General features: G+C 39.7%; 1 protein-coding gene across 19 annotated transcripts in view; it reads right to left on the bottom strand.

Moving 5' to 3' along the window:
* Window positions 1-17,517, bottom strand: part of GREB1L (GREB1 like retinoic acid receptor coactivator) — a 139,364-nt gene that overhangs the window by 39,154 nt on the left and 82,693 nt on the right. For 13 of the 19 annotated variants that reach the window (XM_080578017.1, XM_080578007.1, XM_080578019.1 and 10 more), the window contains 7 exons: window positions 14,878-15,054; window positions 12,519-12,656; window positions 8,895-9,029; window positions 6,797-6,934; window positions 6,340-6,459; window positions 4,599-4,736; window positions 2,623-2,808 (listed from right to left, as the gene is read on the bottom strand). In XM_080578017.1, coding sequence (XP_080434143.1) covers window positions 2,623-2,808; window positions 4,599-4,736; window positions 6,340-6,459; window positions 6,797-6,934; window positions 8,895-9,029; window positions 12,519-12,656; window positions 14,878-15,054 — 1,032 coding nt within the window. The remainder of the gene's footprint in view (window positions 1-2,622; window positions 2,809-4,598; window positions 4,737-6,339; window positions 6,460-6,796; window positions 6,935-8,894; window positions 9,030-12,518; window positions 12,657-14,877; window positions 15,055-17,517) is intronic. The other 6 variants (XM_080578011.1, XM_080578010.1, XM_080578012.1 and 3 more) reach the window with 2 other exon arrangements.

Below are 17,517 nucleotides of genomic sequence, written 5' to 3'. Positions count from 1 at the left end.
TTTGCATGCGCATTCAGATATGGAAGCTACAGAGACCTCTGGGTGTCACAGCATATGCACAGTCAAAGTGATTCGACTGTCCCACAACAAGAGAGAAGAAAGAATGATTTTATAATTCTAGACCGGTAGTTAACAGAGCGTCCAGAAATCTCCTCCATCTGAAAAACCAAAACACAGACCTTAGTGCTGCTAGAAACAATACTGCAGTAATAAAAAGCAGAAGACTGCAAGTGACAGAACCCATATAACCCATATGGCAAATATGGGAACTTGAGGTACAAAAATAAAGCTTGAGAATACTTCACTATAAACGCTGTCAAAGTTAACAAATGTGAAATCCAAGTAAGCAAAGGCAGTAGACTGTAAAAAGCACTGAAATCAAACACTCCTCTTGATAGCTTTTTAGTTATTCCTTTCTCAGTCAGTGGAATTTATAGCAGCACTATGGCTCACAGTCACAGCTTTAACTGTGAATAGTCTTCATAGTAGGTTTAAAATGAAAGTATCAGAGACCTACTTACTTTGTTTGCTTTGGTTTGTAACATCACTTTGAGATTGCTCAGGCAGTTTCAGAAAATGTAACAGTATTATTCCACAATTAATAATGTTGTCTTGTCTCACAAGGAAACCGAAAGGAATTCTCCTATGTGTATATATAGATACACACACACACGTATATTTTACCAAAAAGGCACACTTCTGTAAATAATAGCTGTATGAGCTGCAATCATATAGAGTTTTACACAAAAATATTTTGCACAAGTAGTGAGATCTGAAAAAATTAGGCAAGGCTCAGGCTGTGTCATTCTTCTGTCTGCTGTTTTGATCTTTGCCCTTATCTTATTCTTTTGTAATGTACTCTGGAAGAAATAATAACTTTTAGTTTTACTTACTCAAGAAAGAGACTCACATGAATAAACTGCTAATTTATGTGTGTAATTTGTCTTTTCTCCTCGTCAAAAATCTTTGGAACATGACTGCCCTCCATTTTTAATCTGCTTTGATTATACAATATAGGATAAAGGCTACAACTGTCAGGATTCAAACAGTTTTAAGTTTGGAGCAAGATGAAAACCTGTGCCATGTTTTGATCCCCATGTTCTTCAAAACGTATTTACTTTGCCCCCTCATTTCATTTCGCACTCCACATGTGTCCAAGAGGAAAACTGCTCAGCTTTCAACAGCTAGTACCCAAAGCCAAACTCAACACCTGCTAATATGGCAACTTCTTTATGCTGAAGGCACAGTGCTTCCTAGACATAGCTCAGCTAAGCTCCAGAAGCTTTGAACAAGGCCTGCTCTAGCTTGCAGCAAAGACAGACTGAACATCCCCTTAAGGCTGGATTTGCTTATGGAATGTGGTTCACTGACTCCACGAGATTCAATAAATCACCTATTTTTAATTGGAAATGCTGTACCAGCTTGCTGCAGGATTCCCTGAAGGAAATTTGCAAGCTGCCTCTATCAATCCAGAACTGTGTGAGACAGCTCGTTTTAAAATGCAACCACTACAAACTTTCCACCAAGGATGAAAACCTCAAATAACAAGCTTAAGCCCACTGAGAGAACAGCAAGAGAAAAACATTCATCCAATAAAGAAAAAGAATCACTTTGTCTGTTCGAACCTGGCATACAATGGACTATTAAGGGCATTTCCCAGCAGAGAATGATAAATAAAGCAAACAGGTCACTGAGGGCATTGCAACACAGAAGATAGCCTCCTTCCTGTCTATAACAGTTCTGCATCGGCAGAGAACAGCAAAGCATAAGAACACAGGGGTTAAACCTACACAGAGTGCATTTACTCCCCAAATTATAGTGTTATCACCAGCTGTACTTCTTCTGAAATGTCTGCACATTTCATACCATCATGTATTACAGATGCCCGAACAGAAATCCAATTCAGGAAAAGCAGCGTGATCCTCACAAAAGTTACTTCACACTCCTCTGTAATAAACAGTATCTTTTCAAATACGGAAGTTAAGAAAGAGACTGCTGTGAGAAGCTTCCTAAAGCTATCCTGCAATATTCTTTGACTTCTAAAACCTTACTGTTCACATTGTTGTATTTTACCCTAAGGCAGGGAAAAATGGACCTGTAATAAGAGAAAGAAAATGTGCTTTGCTCTCAAACTTGCAAAGGGTCCGCTTCAAATACATTCGCAAGAATGAGATATTCATTGAATAACTTGCCTAAGTCTGAAAAACAAATGTGGTTTTCATGTAAACGGTGCTGTCACCAAAACAATGATGGCCATCACACATCTGCTGGCATTTGTCACGAAACTGAATAAAACAGACCTAGCGTCCTTAGAAAGGGCTGCGATAACTGATGGTTTGATACCCTAAGCAAATGAGTTATCTGCATTGCAAATGAGGATCCATTTTCACAGAGGTGACCTGGTCAATCCCCATATGGAGAGCAGAAGCAGTATCAGTCCTTAAATTCACTTCTTCAGTCAGATGTTCAAAGGAGCAAAGTCACACACACTAGATGGAGCCACTTACCTCTTCCAGGCACAAAAAATAGCCAGAAAATTGGCTCTGAAACAGAAATAAAAAGGGTGGGGAGAAAAAGGATAGTAAGAAATGAAAACTGAAGCACTTAGGACAAGCTGCTTACCTAGTTGGACAAGATACTGAATAGTTAAAAGTATCATGTTCTCCACACTCAGCAGCTGACTGCTGGTCAAACCCAGGAGATCCAGATCCTTGTTTTCCAGCTGTGGAATCTTGTAGCAATTCACCAGTAAGGGACTCACAACAATATCACCGACATTGCCATAGAAATAAGGTAAAGTGCCATAACCTTTCATAAAAAAACAAACAACAAACACAGAAATTGACAAGATAATCCATTACATGAAGTCTTGCACAACATAAACGTTTCCAAACTTCTCCTAAATGTTACCTTGAAAAACATACTGCATCAGTGACCACTCTTGACATTATAATTGCTTATAAAATAAATGAAATAGGTCACTGCTCCTTTGCTGTTTTTTTAAAACAAGTGATCAGAAAGACGTGCAAAAGCTATGGATAACCGCATACCATTGGGATAATAATTATTTTTATCCAAATACAGACGAGAATATTATCTGTTTGGGTCTTAACCTGACCTTTAAATACACATTCTCCATAATAGAGTGTACAAAACCCAAAAATCAATGGAAGGAAAAGAACATTGATCTTAACATTATGAAAACAGCATCAGTAACATTAGAATTGATTCAGCTACCGCAGTATTGCCATGATTAATTGCATTTTTTTCCATGTTTATGTTCTGTTTTCATACACAGGTTAAATAAACATCAACAACTAAACATGCCATTCTGTAAGGCAAAGCATATGAAAACAGGCTAACTCTTCTTTTCCTTGAGAATGTTTTTCCTTTTAAAAAAAAATTTCCACACAGATTTTGCCAAACCCATCCATTTGGGTACATCTGGTTCTGCACTATTAATAGGACACTGTTTCTCAGGGACACTAACATTCAGCCTAGCTGAGGACTTCATTGGCAACTCTCCAAGAGCCTAAGGGCTGCATTCAATTTGCACTTAAGCTGATAACTGCAGACACCCTCATCTTTAATAACGAAGCGTTTCTCTGAAAACATTCAAGCACCATGCTAGAACTTCAGAATACGCTTCCAGAAAACAAGACTAAGCAAAACAAACCAAAAGAAGTGTAACCCTAGCCTTGAGGGTTTTACTACCCTTTGAGGGTAGATGGCCCTCTCAGTGCTTTTGAAATTGCTTGTATTAGGATTATCTCTGTAAGTGAGGACTCTGAGAACTTCTCTATGTCTTCATGAATGATGAATTATTCCATGGACTGTATTGACAGGCATTTTCTGTTAACACTAAAGCTACTTTATACAAGCAGCTGTATCGTGCTGGACTGAAAAGAGATTTAAGGAGTTAAAAAAAACCACTCCTCAAAATTTTGGCAGTACTGGCCAAACCATCTTTGTTATATATTATGCCCTTATTGCTCAGCTTGAAAAGGATATTCACATTACAAATCATACTTTTGAAGTAAAAGACGATGTCTTTCTAAGGGTTAACAATGTGCTTCATAGAGCTAAAGAATTTTAAAAGCCTGATCTGTTATCTCAGTCACTTACAATAATTATGGACTATAAAAGACAAAAAGTTAGTACGATTCACTTCTGATTAGTCAGGACACAACAGTTTTCTGGTTCTCATGCAGAATCCCTGGGCTTCAAGATCTGGATCATACAGGAAATATTTTCTTGTTTTGTAAGTTGTTTACACTGGAAAGCTATTTTCATTACATGGAAATATTTCTATTCTTGGATTTTACAAAAATGTTATTTGTACAAAATTTCAGTTTGGCCAGAGGTTTTGCATCAATTTGACCTCATCATGACCCGTTTGCAAATCAGGTCCTCCCAGAAATCTCCAAACTTTCAATTTTAAGTGTTGAGCAACTAAGTAAACTATCTAGTAAGTAACCGATTACATACTGTACTGAATGTCAGAACCAAGAAAAAGAAACAACAAAAAAAACCACGTTTCTCTTAGGGGAGCATGCATTTGTCAAATGCAGGATTTGACTCCCCAGTGTAAGACTTACCTATCAGAATCACTGGTCTGACTCCCGAGTTATTCAGCAGGTTTTCAGGAACTATTACAGTCTCCCCTGCCGGGATGGGTTGAGGCTGTAAAATTCCAGTTAACATGGATTGAGGAACTGGGACTGACAAAAGAGGCTCTATAAAATAAAGAAAAGAGAAGCTTCCATTACTAAAAGGCTCGTACTGTGATTTGGCCGTATGAACAAATAAAAAAAATAAATAACTCCAGATCACAAACTGTAATAAAATTCAAGAGGCCTCTGCATTTCCTGCTATAGTTTTAAGTAATTTAAATTAAGAGCCTATACCCTCCTGCAGACCCACCCCTAAAATAAAACTGTTTCTGGCCACTGTATTGTTGGTGGGAATGAGGGAGGAAAACACAAGGTTGAATATGCATCTTCAAACAAAGCCAAGTACTAAGCCAAGAGGCCACCTGTAAGACAGCGGCTACCTCTCAATAATACCTGTCAATAAAAGGGAAGCGACTGCTCTGACTTCTGACCTAGAATATATGTAGCTAGGAAAGAAAACACAAGCCAAAATCTCAAAGATGTCCTTAGACAGTTGTTAGAAGGGAAAAAAAAAAAAAGGCTTTAGGCATGAAAGTGCAAAAGCAGCTTTCACAAGTAAAAAGAAACAAAATGCAAAAATTTGTCATCTGTTATCAGGTTTCAGTGTGAGACCTCCTTCAGAAGTTTCTCAGGCTTCATTTGGTTGTTTGTAACAGATTTTTCAAACAATGCTATCTACAGAAGACATCACAGGCAGCACGAATAAATGTATGCATGCATACATTTTAGCTGTGATTGATCTGAGTTGCTCAAGCAGGCAGGCCTACACTACCATGTAACCCTTCTTCCCGTGATAAATATCTCTGAAAGCCAGTTCCAAAACATCCCAAACGCAAGTCCTCCAAAGCAGAGTTAAGAACATATTGTGCATGATGACAAACGTGGTTTTTTTTTACTTCCTTGGGTGTTTATTCTCCTATTCTATAGAGAGATCAGTAAGCAATTGTACGTTCCCCTTTACCAGCTATTCTGAATCTCACAACTACAAAGTCCATAAATAGTGAACAGTTTTATTAGTAGTTACACATAAAGAGGTACCTACATGCACGCTGATGACTATTCACACATATTTATATTTAATCCTATTTCACATCGTGCTATTACACATCCCTTCTAGATGTGTCTATACCTTTTCCACACATATGAGCTATTTGGTCTCACAAACTTTATCCTTCTAAGCAAAGATGACCTAGGGAACATTGGTGTCCTTGGTTAGGCCAGAATTACATAAAGGCATCTTTCCTACACCAGAACTGAGTGTGCTGTTTCTGTAGCATGCCACACCAGACAGAGACACTGTATTCAAGTAGAAGGCTAACGGAAATCCTTTAAACATGTTCATATAAACATACACCTGCACAATTTCAGAAGAACTGAGCTATCTTTGGGGAACTTCAGTTTAGATCCTTATAACTTTCATCCTCCTTTTTCTCTCTCCCCCAGGAGTTTCACCTTCCCATTGTACCACCTTAGACTGCAGAAACAAGAACAACTGTGTGCTTTTCTGGGTCATGTGAAAAACTCTCCATGGTGCCCTTAACTACTTCAGCAAGCTCTGTTATGTCTTCTATGCAACCCTTAAGAGAAGGAACACAGGGCTACTGATCTGGATGAGAACATATATATTTTTTTATTTTTACAAATATCTGTATCGCTCAAGTTTTACCTGTTCTAGTTGAGGGTCGAATTGCAGGAACAGGTACCACTAAGCCAGGAGGAGGGACTGGGGAGCCAGGAGACCATCCCCGATGACGTTTCTTTGGTGGTCCAGAACTGGACATTGATGCTGTGAAGAAAAGCAAAAACAATTCTAAATGCTGTTCTTCCAGATGACCTGACTCCAGCCCGCATTTCCATTTCACAGTGGTGTTGAGCTGGTTTCACACTACAGAGTTCCAGAGGTTTACACCCAGCCTTACAAGAAGGCAGACTATGATGTGAGAAATGTTTCTACCTGTGTCAAAAACTACAGTGTCGTCATTAGCAGTCATGCCAGAAACCAAAAGGATCTGTAAAGACTGAATTGCAGAAACAGCTATGATGGGAAGAAAAACAAAATCACGAATTTCAGGTTCAACAGCCCCTGCGGCTTAAAAGGGACACAGAGCAGAGGTTTTCTTTACCTTGGTCTCCAGCTGCACAGCCAGGGCTAGGAGAGGTCAAGTGAGGCATTGGCCGAGAGACTGCAGAACTCAATACATTATTTCTTCCTCCATTAGCGTTTCCATTAGCAACATCAGTGGCACGCAGTGAAAGAGGAGCTGAGTATAATAAAATACAGAGTGTGTGGCTTGAGACAGTCTTGAAAACAAACAAACAAAATAATACAGCAGCATGCACACACAAAAGAACAGGGCAAGATGCGTGACTGAAAGAAACACACTCCAGGGAAAGCATGAAGAGTACTTGGCAGAGAATAATTTGGACACACGCTGCAAAATCCTAACCTTGAAACAAGTTCTCCACATTCGAAGGCAGAGAGAATAGGATGAAGAAAAAAATCCCTAATCCAACAGAATAAAAAAATTACACCCTCAAAAAAATCACTGGGATGCTTACGATACATTTTTAGACGCTGAAAATTTTAAAAAGTGCTTATCATGAATTAATTTTATGAAGATTTCTAAGCCTCTCTGGCGCATCTTTGTATTTTTCTCCCAGTCGTCCGTGTGCCATGCGCACTGAGTCACTACAGGGCTCTCATTTGAAGCCCTAGAATGGGAGACTGGGCAGGCAAAACAGGACAGTTTGCTGTGAAGTACACGTGCTCTGAGTGTTACTGAGGTGAACCATGCTTAATTCTGCTACCTCTGCCTAAGACAATCCTCCAGTCCCAGCAGGCCTGACACCCTGGCAGGCCCCACTATATCCAGATCATGAAATGAAACTACAAAAACAGAGGATCACAAAAAGTTATCTTCACACTTCTGAGCCCCTTCTTATTCTTTTTCAGTCTCTCTCTTTTTTTTTCTTTCTTTCTTTTTTTTTTTTTCAGGAGAAAAAAAATGGCATAAACTGCCTAGAGTGGCCATGGATCCCAGTAGGGACTATGGCTCCTTTCCACATCTGCCAGCCCCCCTGTGATTTAGCTCCCAAGAAAATTTCCAGGAGCAACAGCAGGAGATGGTGCAGCAGCTTGCTGATGTTGGCTACAACAGAGAGTCTGAGATAATGGTGTTTTGCTTAGTACACTGTAACATGGAACTCTGCAGCCACAAGCCAAATAAATTCAGGTTCAAGATTCTCAGGTTGGCAGTTAGCAAAATTTGAGTAGCAGCACTTGCCCACTGTAAGCTCCCATTTGTATTCCCTTGTCAACAATCTGGTTTGGACAGATCTGGTGGACATGGGTCAATTCCAGAAGCAACTGAAATAGTGGGAAGTCATTTCTGTGCATGATAAATTCTCTTACTCATATACAGAAGGGAGAAACACTAGTTTCATTTACCTGAAAGCAGTATTTTCTGCTATTTTACACAAAACTATGTTAATGGTTTATGTGATACAGGTACATTCATTAGGTCCAACACAGTAAAATGCATATATAGCAATATATATTGTCTAAAATAGCAAATACGGAATCACAGAATCATTAAGGTTGGAAAAGACCTCCAAGACCACCTGGTCCAACCATCACCCTACCACCAATGTCACCCACTAAACCATGTCCCCAAGCACCAGGTCCAACCTTTCCTTGAACACCCCCAGGGACGGTGACACCACCACCACCCTGGGCAACCCGTTCCAGTGCCTGACTGCTCTTTCTGAGGAGAAATGTCTCCTACTTTCCAACCCGTCCAATGTCATATGGCCTTTCCTCCTAGATGAGGCTTTTAATTTATTAAACATACAACACAGAAATGCATCTGGAGTAACTATACTCATTGCAAAAGGAGAAAGACTCTCAGTTAACGTCACAAGAATTAGTGTAATATCAAGAGGTGATGTTTTGGCTCTCCTAGATATCTTAGGAAGTGCAAGAGGAATATGACGTGCACTTTTATCAGAACGTCGAATCTGAAAGCCAAGGTGTGGCTCTGTTTGGGGATAGTAATAGACATGGAAGATTTCTGTGCAGAGGACCAGCAGAATATGATGGTTCTGAGGAATCCTAGTGAATGCTTTCCTTTCCTTTTTCCACCAAAAAGATGATTCCTTTATTTCTTTGCTGCTAAGCAGACAATTCCCTTGGCTCTGTTATCCTGGAAAGCAAAGCGCTACCTGCAGCAAATGTCTTTCCTACAAGCTGTACTGACAAAGCCAAAGGTTTCACAATGTTCTTGTTCCGAGACGGGTCTGGAGTTCCACTTAAGTTAACAGCAGAAGACGATTTTGCTGGACTGAACACCGAAGAATCTGAAAAAATAAGATGTTTAACTAAGCAGTAATTAAAAACTGTATATATAAGTATATATGTATTATATATAATAAACATGCATACACATTTATCTACACATATCTCTGCATACAAAGCAACCAAACTATTTTACGCTTAAGAGATCATTTAAGGATATCTTGTAGGAGTCGTAACAAACATTTACTGGGCATTTCTGAAGAATCTAGTAATACACTAAACCCGTGATAGATCTCTTTCACAATATTTTGCATTCATATAACATATATTGATATTCATATAACAATAATATTGAAAAATATTTTAACTGTAGAAAGAGTTATCTCATTGCTCCTCAAAATAGCCCTGTGGGATAGGCAAGTAAACACAGTTATCCTGTGTTACAGATGAGAAAGCTAAGGCAAAGAGCTGATGTGACTTGCCCCCAGCAAGCACAGGGAATAAGCACTTGGAATAAATTGCCTAAAAGGTTGTGGAATCTCCATCACATGAGATTTTCAAGAGCAAGTTATTGAACCTCTGTCAGTCTCAGACAAGCTTGACTTAGGGCAGAAAAAAAAATCAAATATATAACCTCTGAAGATCACCTTACAGCACTACTATCTATAAGGCTAGGAAACGTGTATGCCCATTTATAAGCCTGGGTAAGCAATGAAAGGTAGCTGAGCCCAAACTCTTTGCATGAATTAACAAACAGCAACTCCTTAGAGCATTTTACCAAGGCATTAACAAATAAATAATAATTGTGGATGGATAAACTGAACAACAGCAACAAAAAAATTAATGTTTGCCCAGTATAAAAATGTAAATCGTAACAAATTCAAAACCTCTCAGCATGTAGACCCCTGCTTAAGCATGAAGGCATTTATATCTGCAATTTACTTCAAAGAAAAATTGAACATTGGGATGCTGATACACTGGCAAATCCAAACACTTATGACCAAGGTGAAAGAACATTACCTCAACATCTGTGCAGAAATGAGTTTGCAAGAAGTAGGCAAAGTAGGCTAAGTTCACCTACAGATGTCCTAGTAAAACAGCCAGGGAAAGAAAACAGAAGGCGAAAACCAACTTGATCTGGCAAATACATTCACCCCCGGGTGACACACCATTTGGCGAAGAAGGATGGGGAGGGCGTCTGCTTTGCCATATGGAGCGACTGGGACGGGGGAACAAATGCAGAAGCCTTGGCTGCTGCTCCAGCAGAAACCCTTGTCCATGTTCACGGGACAAATGCCGAATGGCTAACAAACAGAGCACCAGCTCATGGGCTTTGGAGGAAAAGGCTAATCTCTCGTTAAATACGATGCAGCAAATACTTAATGGGAAAGCTTTTCTCAAAGCAAACTGTCCAGAAGCTTTGGGTCAGGTTTATTTGTCTTGTTGTTTTCCTCCCTCTCATTCTAATGTTTTCTTGAAATTGTATCTATGAAATGAGATACGGCTGGTATATGTTTAAACATCACATTGATACCTCAGCAGGACTTGTACTACTACGTCTTATCAAAATTGTTTAACTCTCTTTCATAAAACCCTGTTTCTAGTTGCTTTTAAATATCTGAATTTAAGTTTTTTCTCTCACATTTCCACCTAAAACTGGATTTCTGATACTGCTCGAAGTTACAGCCGTTGTTGCCCTGCCAATAAAAACACATCTCTTTGTAAAAGGAACTGTGTCTTCCCGTGCCGTTTTGAAAGAGGGACGCAGCACTTGACTACAGTGTCATGGCCACACTGTACTGTCAACTTTAACTAGGATGTTGCAAAAACTCTCTTGTGCTGCGATTTCTATCATGAAATTACCAGTTCAGCGCAGAGCTCAGTGTTACTACCCACCTACAGGTGTCTTTTAGAATGTGGAGATTAACCGTTCGCTTACAAAGGCAGAAAACAGAAATGGTTAAAGGGAAAAATGGGTGCGAGTTGACAAAAAACTGAAAACAATTTTGGAAAGTGACTTTCTAATAAGTACTTTGATTTTAAAACAAGAGAGCATTCACCTCAAAGTACCAGGAGCTATGCAAGCCTGGGAGAGAAAAAGCTGCACCATTACGGGTGACGCACGTCAGAATTCACGCCACAGAAAAAAAGGTGCCCTCCCCCTCCTCCGGTCACAGGGAATTCATATGTATGAATGTGGCATTATCTTCACTAGAAGATAACCACAGAAGGAGATGAAAAGGTTTTGACAACTGTGACCTAAGAGTACAAACAGTGAGACACAGAAAAACCACGCAGACATAGCACTGCAACGAGTGATAAGGAGAAAGCGGTATATAAAAGGTGTATCTATTAACTCGGCAGGTACAATAGAAGACAAAGCTGTGTAAATATTGGATCGCTTGTTATTTCAAATAAATAGGTTCTCATGCATCTGCACGGTTCTCATGCCGGGATCTGGAAGCCAATGGATCATGCAGTGAAATGCAGATGTGTTTAAAGGACACTCTCATTACATTTTAACAAAAGCCTGAAGCCATACAGCTTCCTGAACAGAACCGGGGCTGACCAGCTGGGGAAAGGGTCTCCGAACACACTGGTCAGTGATTACAATTCCAATTTAAGAATGCATACGTTCAGGTTTTGTTTGTGATGGTTTTATAACTTTTTTCTTTTTTTTTTTAATTTTGCATGTTTTAACAAGCTTGTTTTTTTCATCTGCATTTCATACTCCTCTGGAGAAATGTATGCTGTGGTACACACATACCAACCAACTACAACAACCAAAGTTTTATTTTTCTGTTTTTAATTTTTCAAGAAACAGCACAGACACAAAAACATAAAACAGCATAGATAAAGCTGCAATGAAACAATGAGAACAAAAGCTCAAAGAAAGCACCTTAGCTATTTGCAATAAATAAATTAAAGATGCTGCTTCTTTGTCAGCCAACGTCCGTTTGATTTTTATTGTTTCTCCTAGATTAAGTATGTCATTAATAGCTTCTCAGAACTAGAAAGCACGTATGAGATGCATGCTAGTTCATGTAACTTGAAACAACTGTATGTGCATGGGGAAATTGCTTTACTAAGCACACCCATGTGTGAAATACAATTTAAATAAATAAACAAATAAGCAAATACATAAATAAAAGCTGTCCCCCTCAGCCCAAAAGGAGATCTTTTTCCGTTTCAAGGCAAAGGCAAATACCCTAGTCTATGTACTAACATCCCACTATAAATATGTAATTCAAATCTTTTGAGATCCACAAAAAATGACTTAAACAAATAAAAGGAAACAAAGAAACAAATAAATTAATCAAAAGATCATTTAATGCTTTTTTAATTGAGTGTTCTTATGAGAACTAAGCTCATCTTCAACCTCACCTGGGTCTTAATCTCTCACAAAGCCAACTCTGAAAGGTATCCTCCCAGCTGTAATCTACACATGGCTTGAAGTAAACACCCACTTATTTATGGCATCCCTAAACCAACAATATCTGAGGTAACTTACCACCCCCAACGGTTATCTTTACAGCACTTTCAGCTCCTACCTGTCTGAGTGAACCCTGATTTGTATCCATTAGCTGATCCACCCTCTGGGGTCGTGGACGGTGACACCGCAGAATTTGGCTTAGCAGAGAGGCTAGCAGCAGATGATTGCCTGCTTCTACATTCTGCAAACGAAGCAGCTACAGTACATATTAACAAGGCCTGCCTTCCAGTTGGAAAGTTCAGCAACACAGTGGCGGAAGGTGACAAAATGTTATAAAAGCATACATCCAGCACGTACAACAAACAGCAGCAAATGGCAGCATTCAACAAAAATACAGCTCAAGCAGTTTAGTCAACTTTGTCTTCTAATTAAGAAAACCTCCCCGGGGGCCGCTGAGAGTGCCGGGCAAATAGAGACCAGATGCTGCAAAATGGCAAGAGCCCTCAGCTCTCAGCTTGCAAGAGATTTGAAGGCATTGGACATGTCCCAGGAAACACTCAGCGACTTCTGTGGCAGAACCTTTATAAAAGCCATCACATGTTGCCCTTTAGAAGGAAAATTGTGCTGACACATGGATTCTTAGTATGTCTCCAGAAAATCTTCAGGGAGATCCTGTCCCTGGGAACGTCTGTCTGGATGAAAACTGAGTTGAGGGAGGGGAAAGTGACTTTAAATATCTCCCATTAATCCATTTTTTAAACCAAGATCTAATCAGGTTTTGTTTTGAAGAGAAGAGGGTGTTTAATAGTGCTTCTCTTCCAATTAGACCTTTAATGTTATGGAAAGGGCAAAGGGTTCCTGGATAGATGGAATCAATATGGGGATAGCGCCTATCAATACCCATGAGATCAATTCTTGGTCAATTTTCTAAACTTTTGTAGGTTCTCAAAATACTTGCAATGAGCATATAATCAAAAGCTAGCCCTGCATCTACCTCTTCCACACATTTGTGATCAGAAGGAGGTTTAAAATAGTTTCTCGTGTGTGTCACCCCTGACAGCGTTTACCAGCTCACATGCCAACCCCAAGTGCATGAACATCAGGGGTTCAGAGAAAACATTCCCAAAGCCAGCTCTGTTCTTCTCCTGTGTATGTCAACGTGCTAGTAGCTAAATTATTGCCTGCAATCAAAACAAAATCTACATTCAGTGAAACAAAATGAAGGGTGACTCCAAATTACACTTTCTCACCAAGCGAAGATCAAGATTGTCCTGAGTAGTCTTGCATATGAACATTGCCAGGCAGCACAAAATGTTCCCACGAACAATTTGCTAAATAGTGCACCAGACTGCACTGTATTGCATGGATAAACCCTTTCATAACTCATACAAAAATAATATAAAATAAGGTTTCCTTTTTCAGTATTTGGAACTTCAAAAAGAGGCTACCAAATCAAATTTCTGAAGCTTTAAAGGAAAAAGCAGCTGAAAAACACATCCACTCTGAAGTAGTAGTAAATCATACTTGTAACAGAAAAGCAGCTGAAGGCAAGATCCCTTTGAACTCCAAACTGATACAGTACTACAATTGCTCATACAGTTTTGTGATAACCATCTCTCTGGGGTCCTGTTGCCATTCACACGAGGATGTGACTCTTCAGATGTGTGTCAGTCCTCCTGTGGAGCTTCTCCTCTCCTCACATCATCCTCTTTGGAACAAGAGGCACCAGCTCAAACTGTCTTTACCGAGGGATACAGGCAGCCTGCATATATACCAGTTTAGCAGGCAGCGAATAGGTAAACTGTTCCCTCTTCAAGTCTTGGTACGGCTCTAACTCAAAAATCGTGCATCCATCAATACCAGACCCCATGGTTACCTTGCCTCAGGGTCACAAATGTCATTCTCGTTAGCAGATTCATTAACAATATTGCACGGATAGAGGGTAAGCCCACGTGTAAAACACACTGTAAATGGCAAGAGTATGCAAGATTTTTCCTCTTTCCTTGAGATCAGAGACCTGAGCTTTCTTAATCTTACGGTGTGCTGGCTATCCTCAGGCATTAGCCGGATAGAATTGCACCTGCTAAGATGAATATCAATGTAAAGCCAATGCCAGAGCCCTGGCTGTGAGTCATCTTGCTTTAGGTAGAGAAAAGAATTAGCAGACTGAGGAATCTTATTTCTTCTACCAAGGTGGCTGCACAGCCCAAGGATAGATTTAGGGCTCCCAGTGAAAGCACGGGGAGATGAAGGATGACAATTTATGATTGTACGGTTACTATTAAGACTTAATAAAACTCTTCGGCACGATACAGACTTCAGTGAAATCAGTAGGAACTTCTCCTTCAATCACAAAACAAATTCAACTTCTATAGTTTCCTTTTAATGCATACATTTTCAGCAGCAACTTTCAATTTTTCATTCAACATCACATCAACATAATAAAAAACCCCTAAGTGAACGGGCACCTTAATTACCTTTCCAGCAAATAAGAGGTCCCTTTGACAGTACACCTTGGGAGCTTCTTACTAGGTAGTACTTTAAGTGCTTCTGCTTCTTTGGCTGAGTGGTTAATTTCAGGTTGATATGATTGGAAAACTCTGTGAAGTACCGAAATCCTCTTTCTCCACAGCCTATACAATTCCCAGAAAATCCTGGACAAACGAAGCAGAAAGCGTACACACAGATTAAATGGCTTTGTGACAGCTGCTAGGAATAAAGCCACTTCAACCTACCCACACACCCGGTTCAGAGTGACTAGAGGCCTCCAGCCATACAGTTACCGTAGGTGCCCTGCTCAGACCACTCCTCAGGCAGCAGCCAAATGCAGGCAGATTTTAGTCTCAACTTTTCTGAAACTCTTCCACCTTTCTAGGTCATACCAACTCATGCCGAAACTCCACCACCCGTGTTCCACTCTACCCAGAGCAGAGAACTACTTGTGGGGTCGGGAGAAGCTGTGATGCCAGACGAGGAAATTTCCATAGGATTCTCTATTTCTGTTCCACGTTTCTACATTAAAAAAGCATGGATTCCAAGCTGCATGCTTCCCTCTCTCAAAATAGGGGGCTAATCCACAGTATCCACCGCAACTTTGTGTGGCTAAAATTAACCTAATACCTAGTGACTTTCTCTGAGACTCCTCATCCAAGGCACTCTCCGAATAAGCTGGACCTTACACCATATTAAAGGCTTAAAAGCATTTATTTAAGGTCAAATGTTTAGATTTTCATTGCAAAAAGTAGAGGTGCTTCAGAATGTTCATGAAAACTTAGAACCTCTCATGAAAGTAACACGTTTAGGAGTAAAAAAAGTAGAAGGCTCCTTTTCTGCAGTGTTTCTGACATGTTTTCATAAAAGGAGATTAAATTTTGGGTTGAGTTTGCAGGCACAGGGTCCGGACTGAGGACTATATGCACCCTTGATTTCCTGTGGCATTCACAGCTACATCAATGGCAACGTTGCACTGCAGCAGTCCGAAATCTTCTAGAACAAAGCACAGAGCATGATCTAAAACAGGCCTGCCCTAAAATCCATGTTGTTTGAATAAACCCAACTCCTCTACTATCTAATGCTGAAGAATTAAATTCTTTCAGCTTATTTGCCACTCCACTAATCTTTGAATTACTTTCAATCTTTAATGAAAAAATATTTTATATTCTTTCTGGAACATCGATAACAATTTAAAATAGAGCTAGGCTGATAAGTACCTAGCTGAAATCCTTTATTTTTGATTTTTTTTCCATTTATTAATCAGTTCAAGACCTATAACAGAACACATTTTTCATCCTCATTACTGTCATTGTTTACCACAATGCCAAGCACTTCAAAGAACACTGGTTCCTACGTACATTCACCTGTCAGGCGAACTCCTGGTTTTATGAAAAATACTTCAGTCTGTCTGTCTGGCAAAATGCATTTTCCATAAAACTCTTTATTAATTAGGCCATTGTCTTCAGCCTAATTATGCCTTATTATCGTATTTTACCATCACATTGCTGAGGGTGCCAAGAAGTTGGTGTCTTCATCCTGTTTCTCCCGAGACTGAATCAGTTCTTCCCTTATTGCTTACAACCCAGAGGAACTACTGGTGCATGTCCATAGTCGTCAGAAATAGTCATTAGGGTCTCCCAGGGTTACTGAGTCAATTCTTTGCTCTTAGGTAGCAGCTACAGAGCCACAGAGGTATTTGAATATGTACCATCGGCAATGCCAGAGCAGAGCTGTGAGTCACTAGGCTCATTATCAAATGATATCGGAGATGATAAATTAATACAGACCTCAGGGTGTGAGGTGGAGAGCTTACCAACAAAGACAAGTACAGCCACATTTGATTAGATTGAACACCATCTGTCTGTACATCAGATAGCTCGTATTGATCAACTCTTGACACTTCCCCTGCTCACTGGGGAGCAGCTCCTATGAGGATGGCAGCACACACCAGATTATTCCATGTTCCCACTTCCCCAACTGTGTCCAGAAAGGACACATCACATCACAGCTCTCATCTAATTCATGCCAGTGAGATTTCTCCCATAGATCCAAAGGTTTGCAGCACGTGGTAGCATATTAAATATGCTTAAGGGAGACAAAACATTAACAATCGTAAGTACAAAAAAGGAGGTGTTTTCAGTAGTTATGCAAAATATTGATTGTCTGCACCAGAATTTGAGCAGTGTGGTTAAATAAGGGTATTTATACTTCATTGTGATTTCTTCTCTGTTCTCAATATATGCTAGACAGAACAGTGACTAGAGAGAGAAATGAGAACATAAATGCAAATCAGGCTATAGGAGCCAAAATACATTAAATCACTCTTACTAGTCTGTTGTGTACCAGTTGTGAGCCAGGCAGGAAATCTAGGTGTTTACGTGCCTGTCTTCAATGATCAAGAAACGTTCTTGTATTAAAATTTTAAAAGCTTGTAAACATAACCAGTTGTGATATAAATGTTGTTTTTTATGATCTATGTATTAGAGAGTCAAATTACCCTCAGAGCTCCTGTTGAAAACAATGTTCCTGGTGGAGCCAAGGGCAAAATTTGTCCCTTAATCCACAGAAAATAGCTCATCTTCTACAGTTGCATGAGCATATTTCTTCTTAATGTTGTAAGCATC

This window comes from Anser brachyrhynchus, assembly GCF_964034855.1.
Source record: "Anser brachyrhynchus genome assembly, chromosome: 2".
Classification (NCBI taxonomy): domain Eukaryota; kingdom Metazoa; phylum Chordata; class Aves; order Anseriformes; family Anatidae; genus Anser; species Anser brachyrhynchus.
The sequence above is the reverse complement of the archived record's forward strand: the minus strand, read 5'-3'. Positions and strand labels throughout refer to the sequence as shown.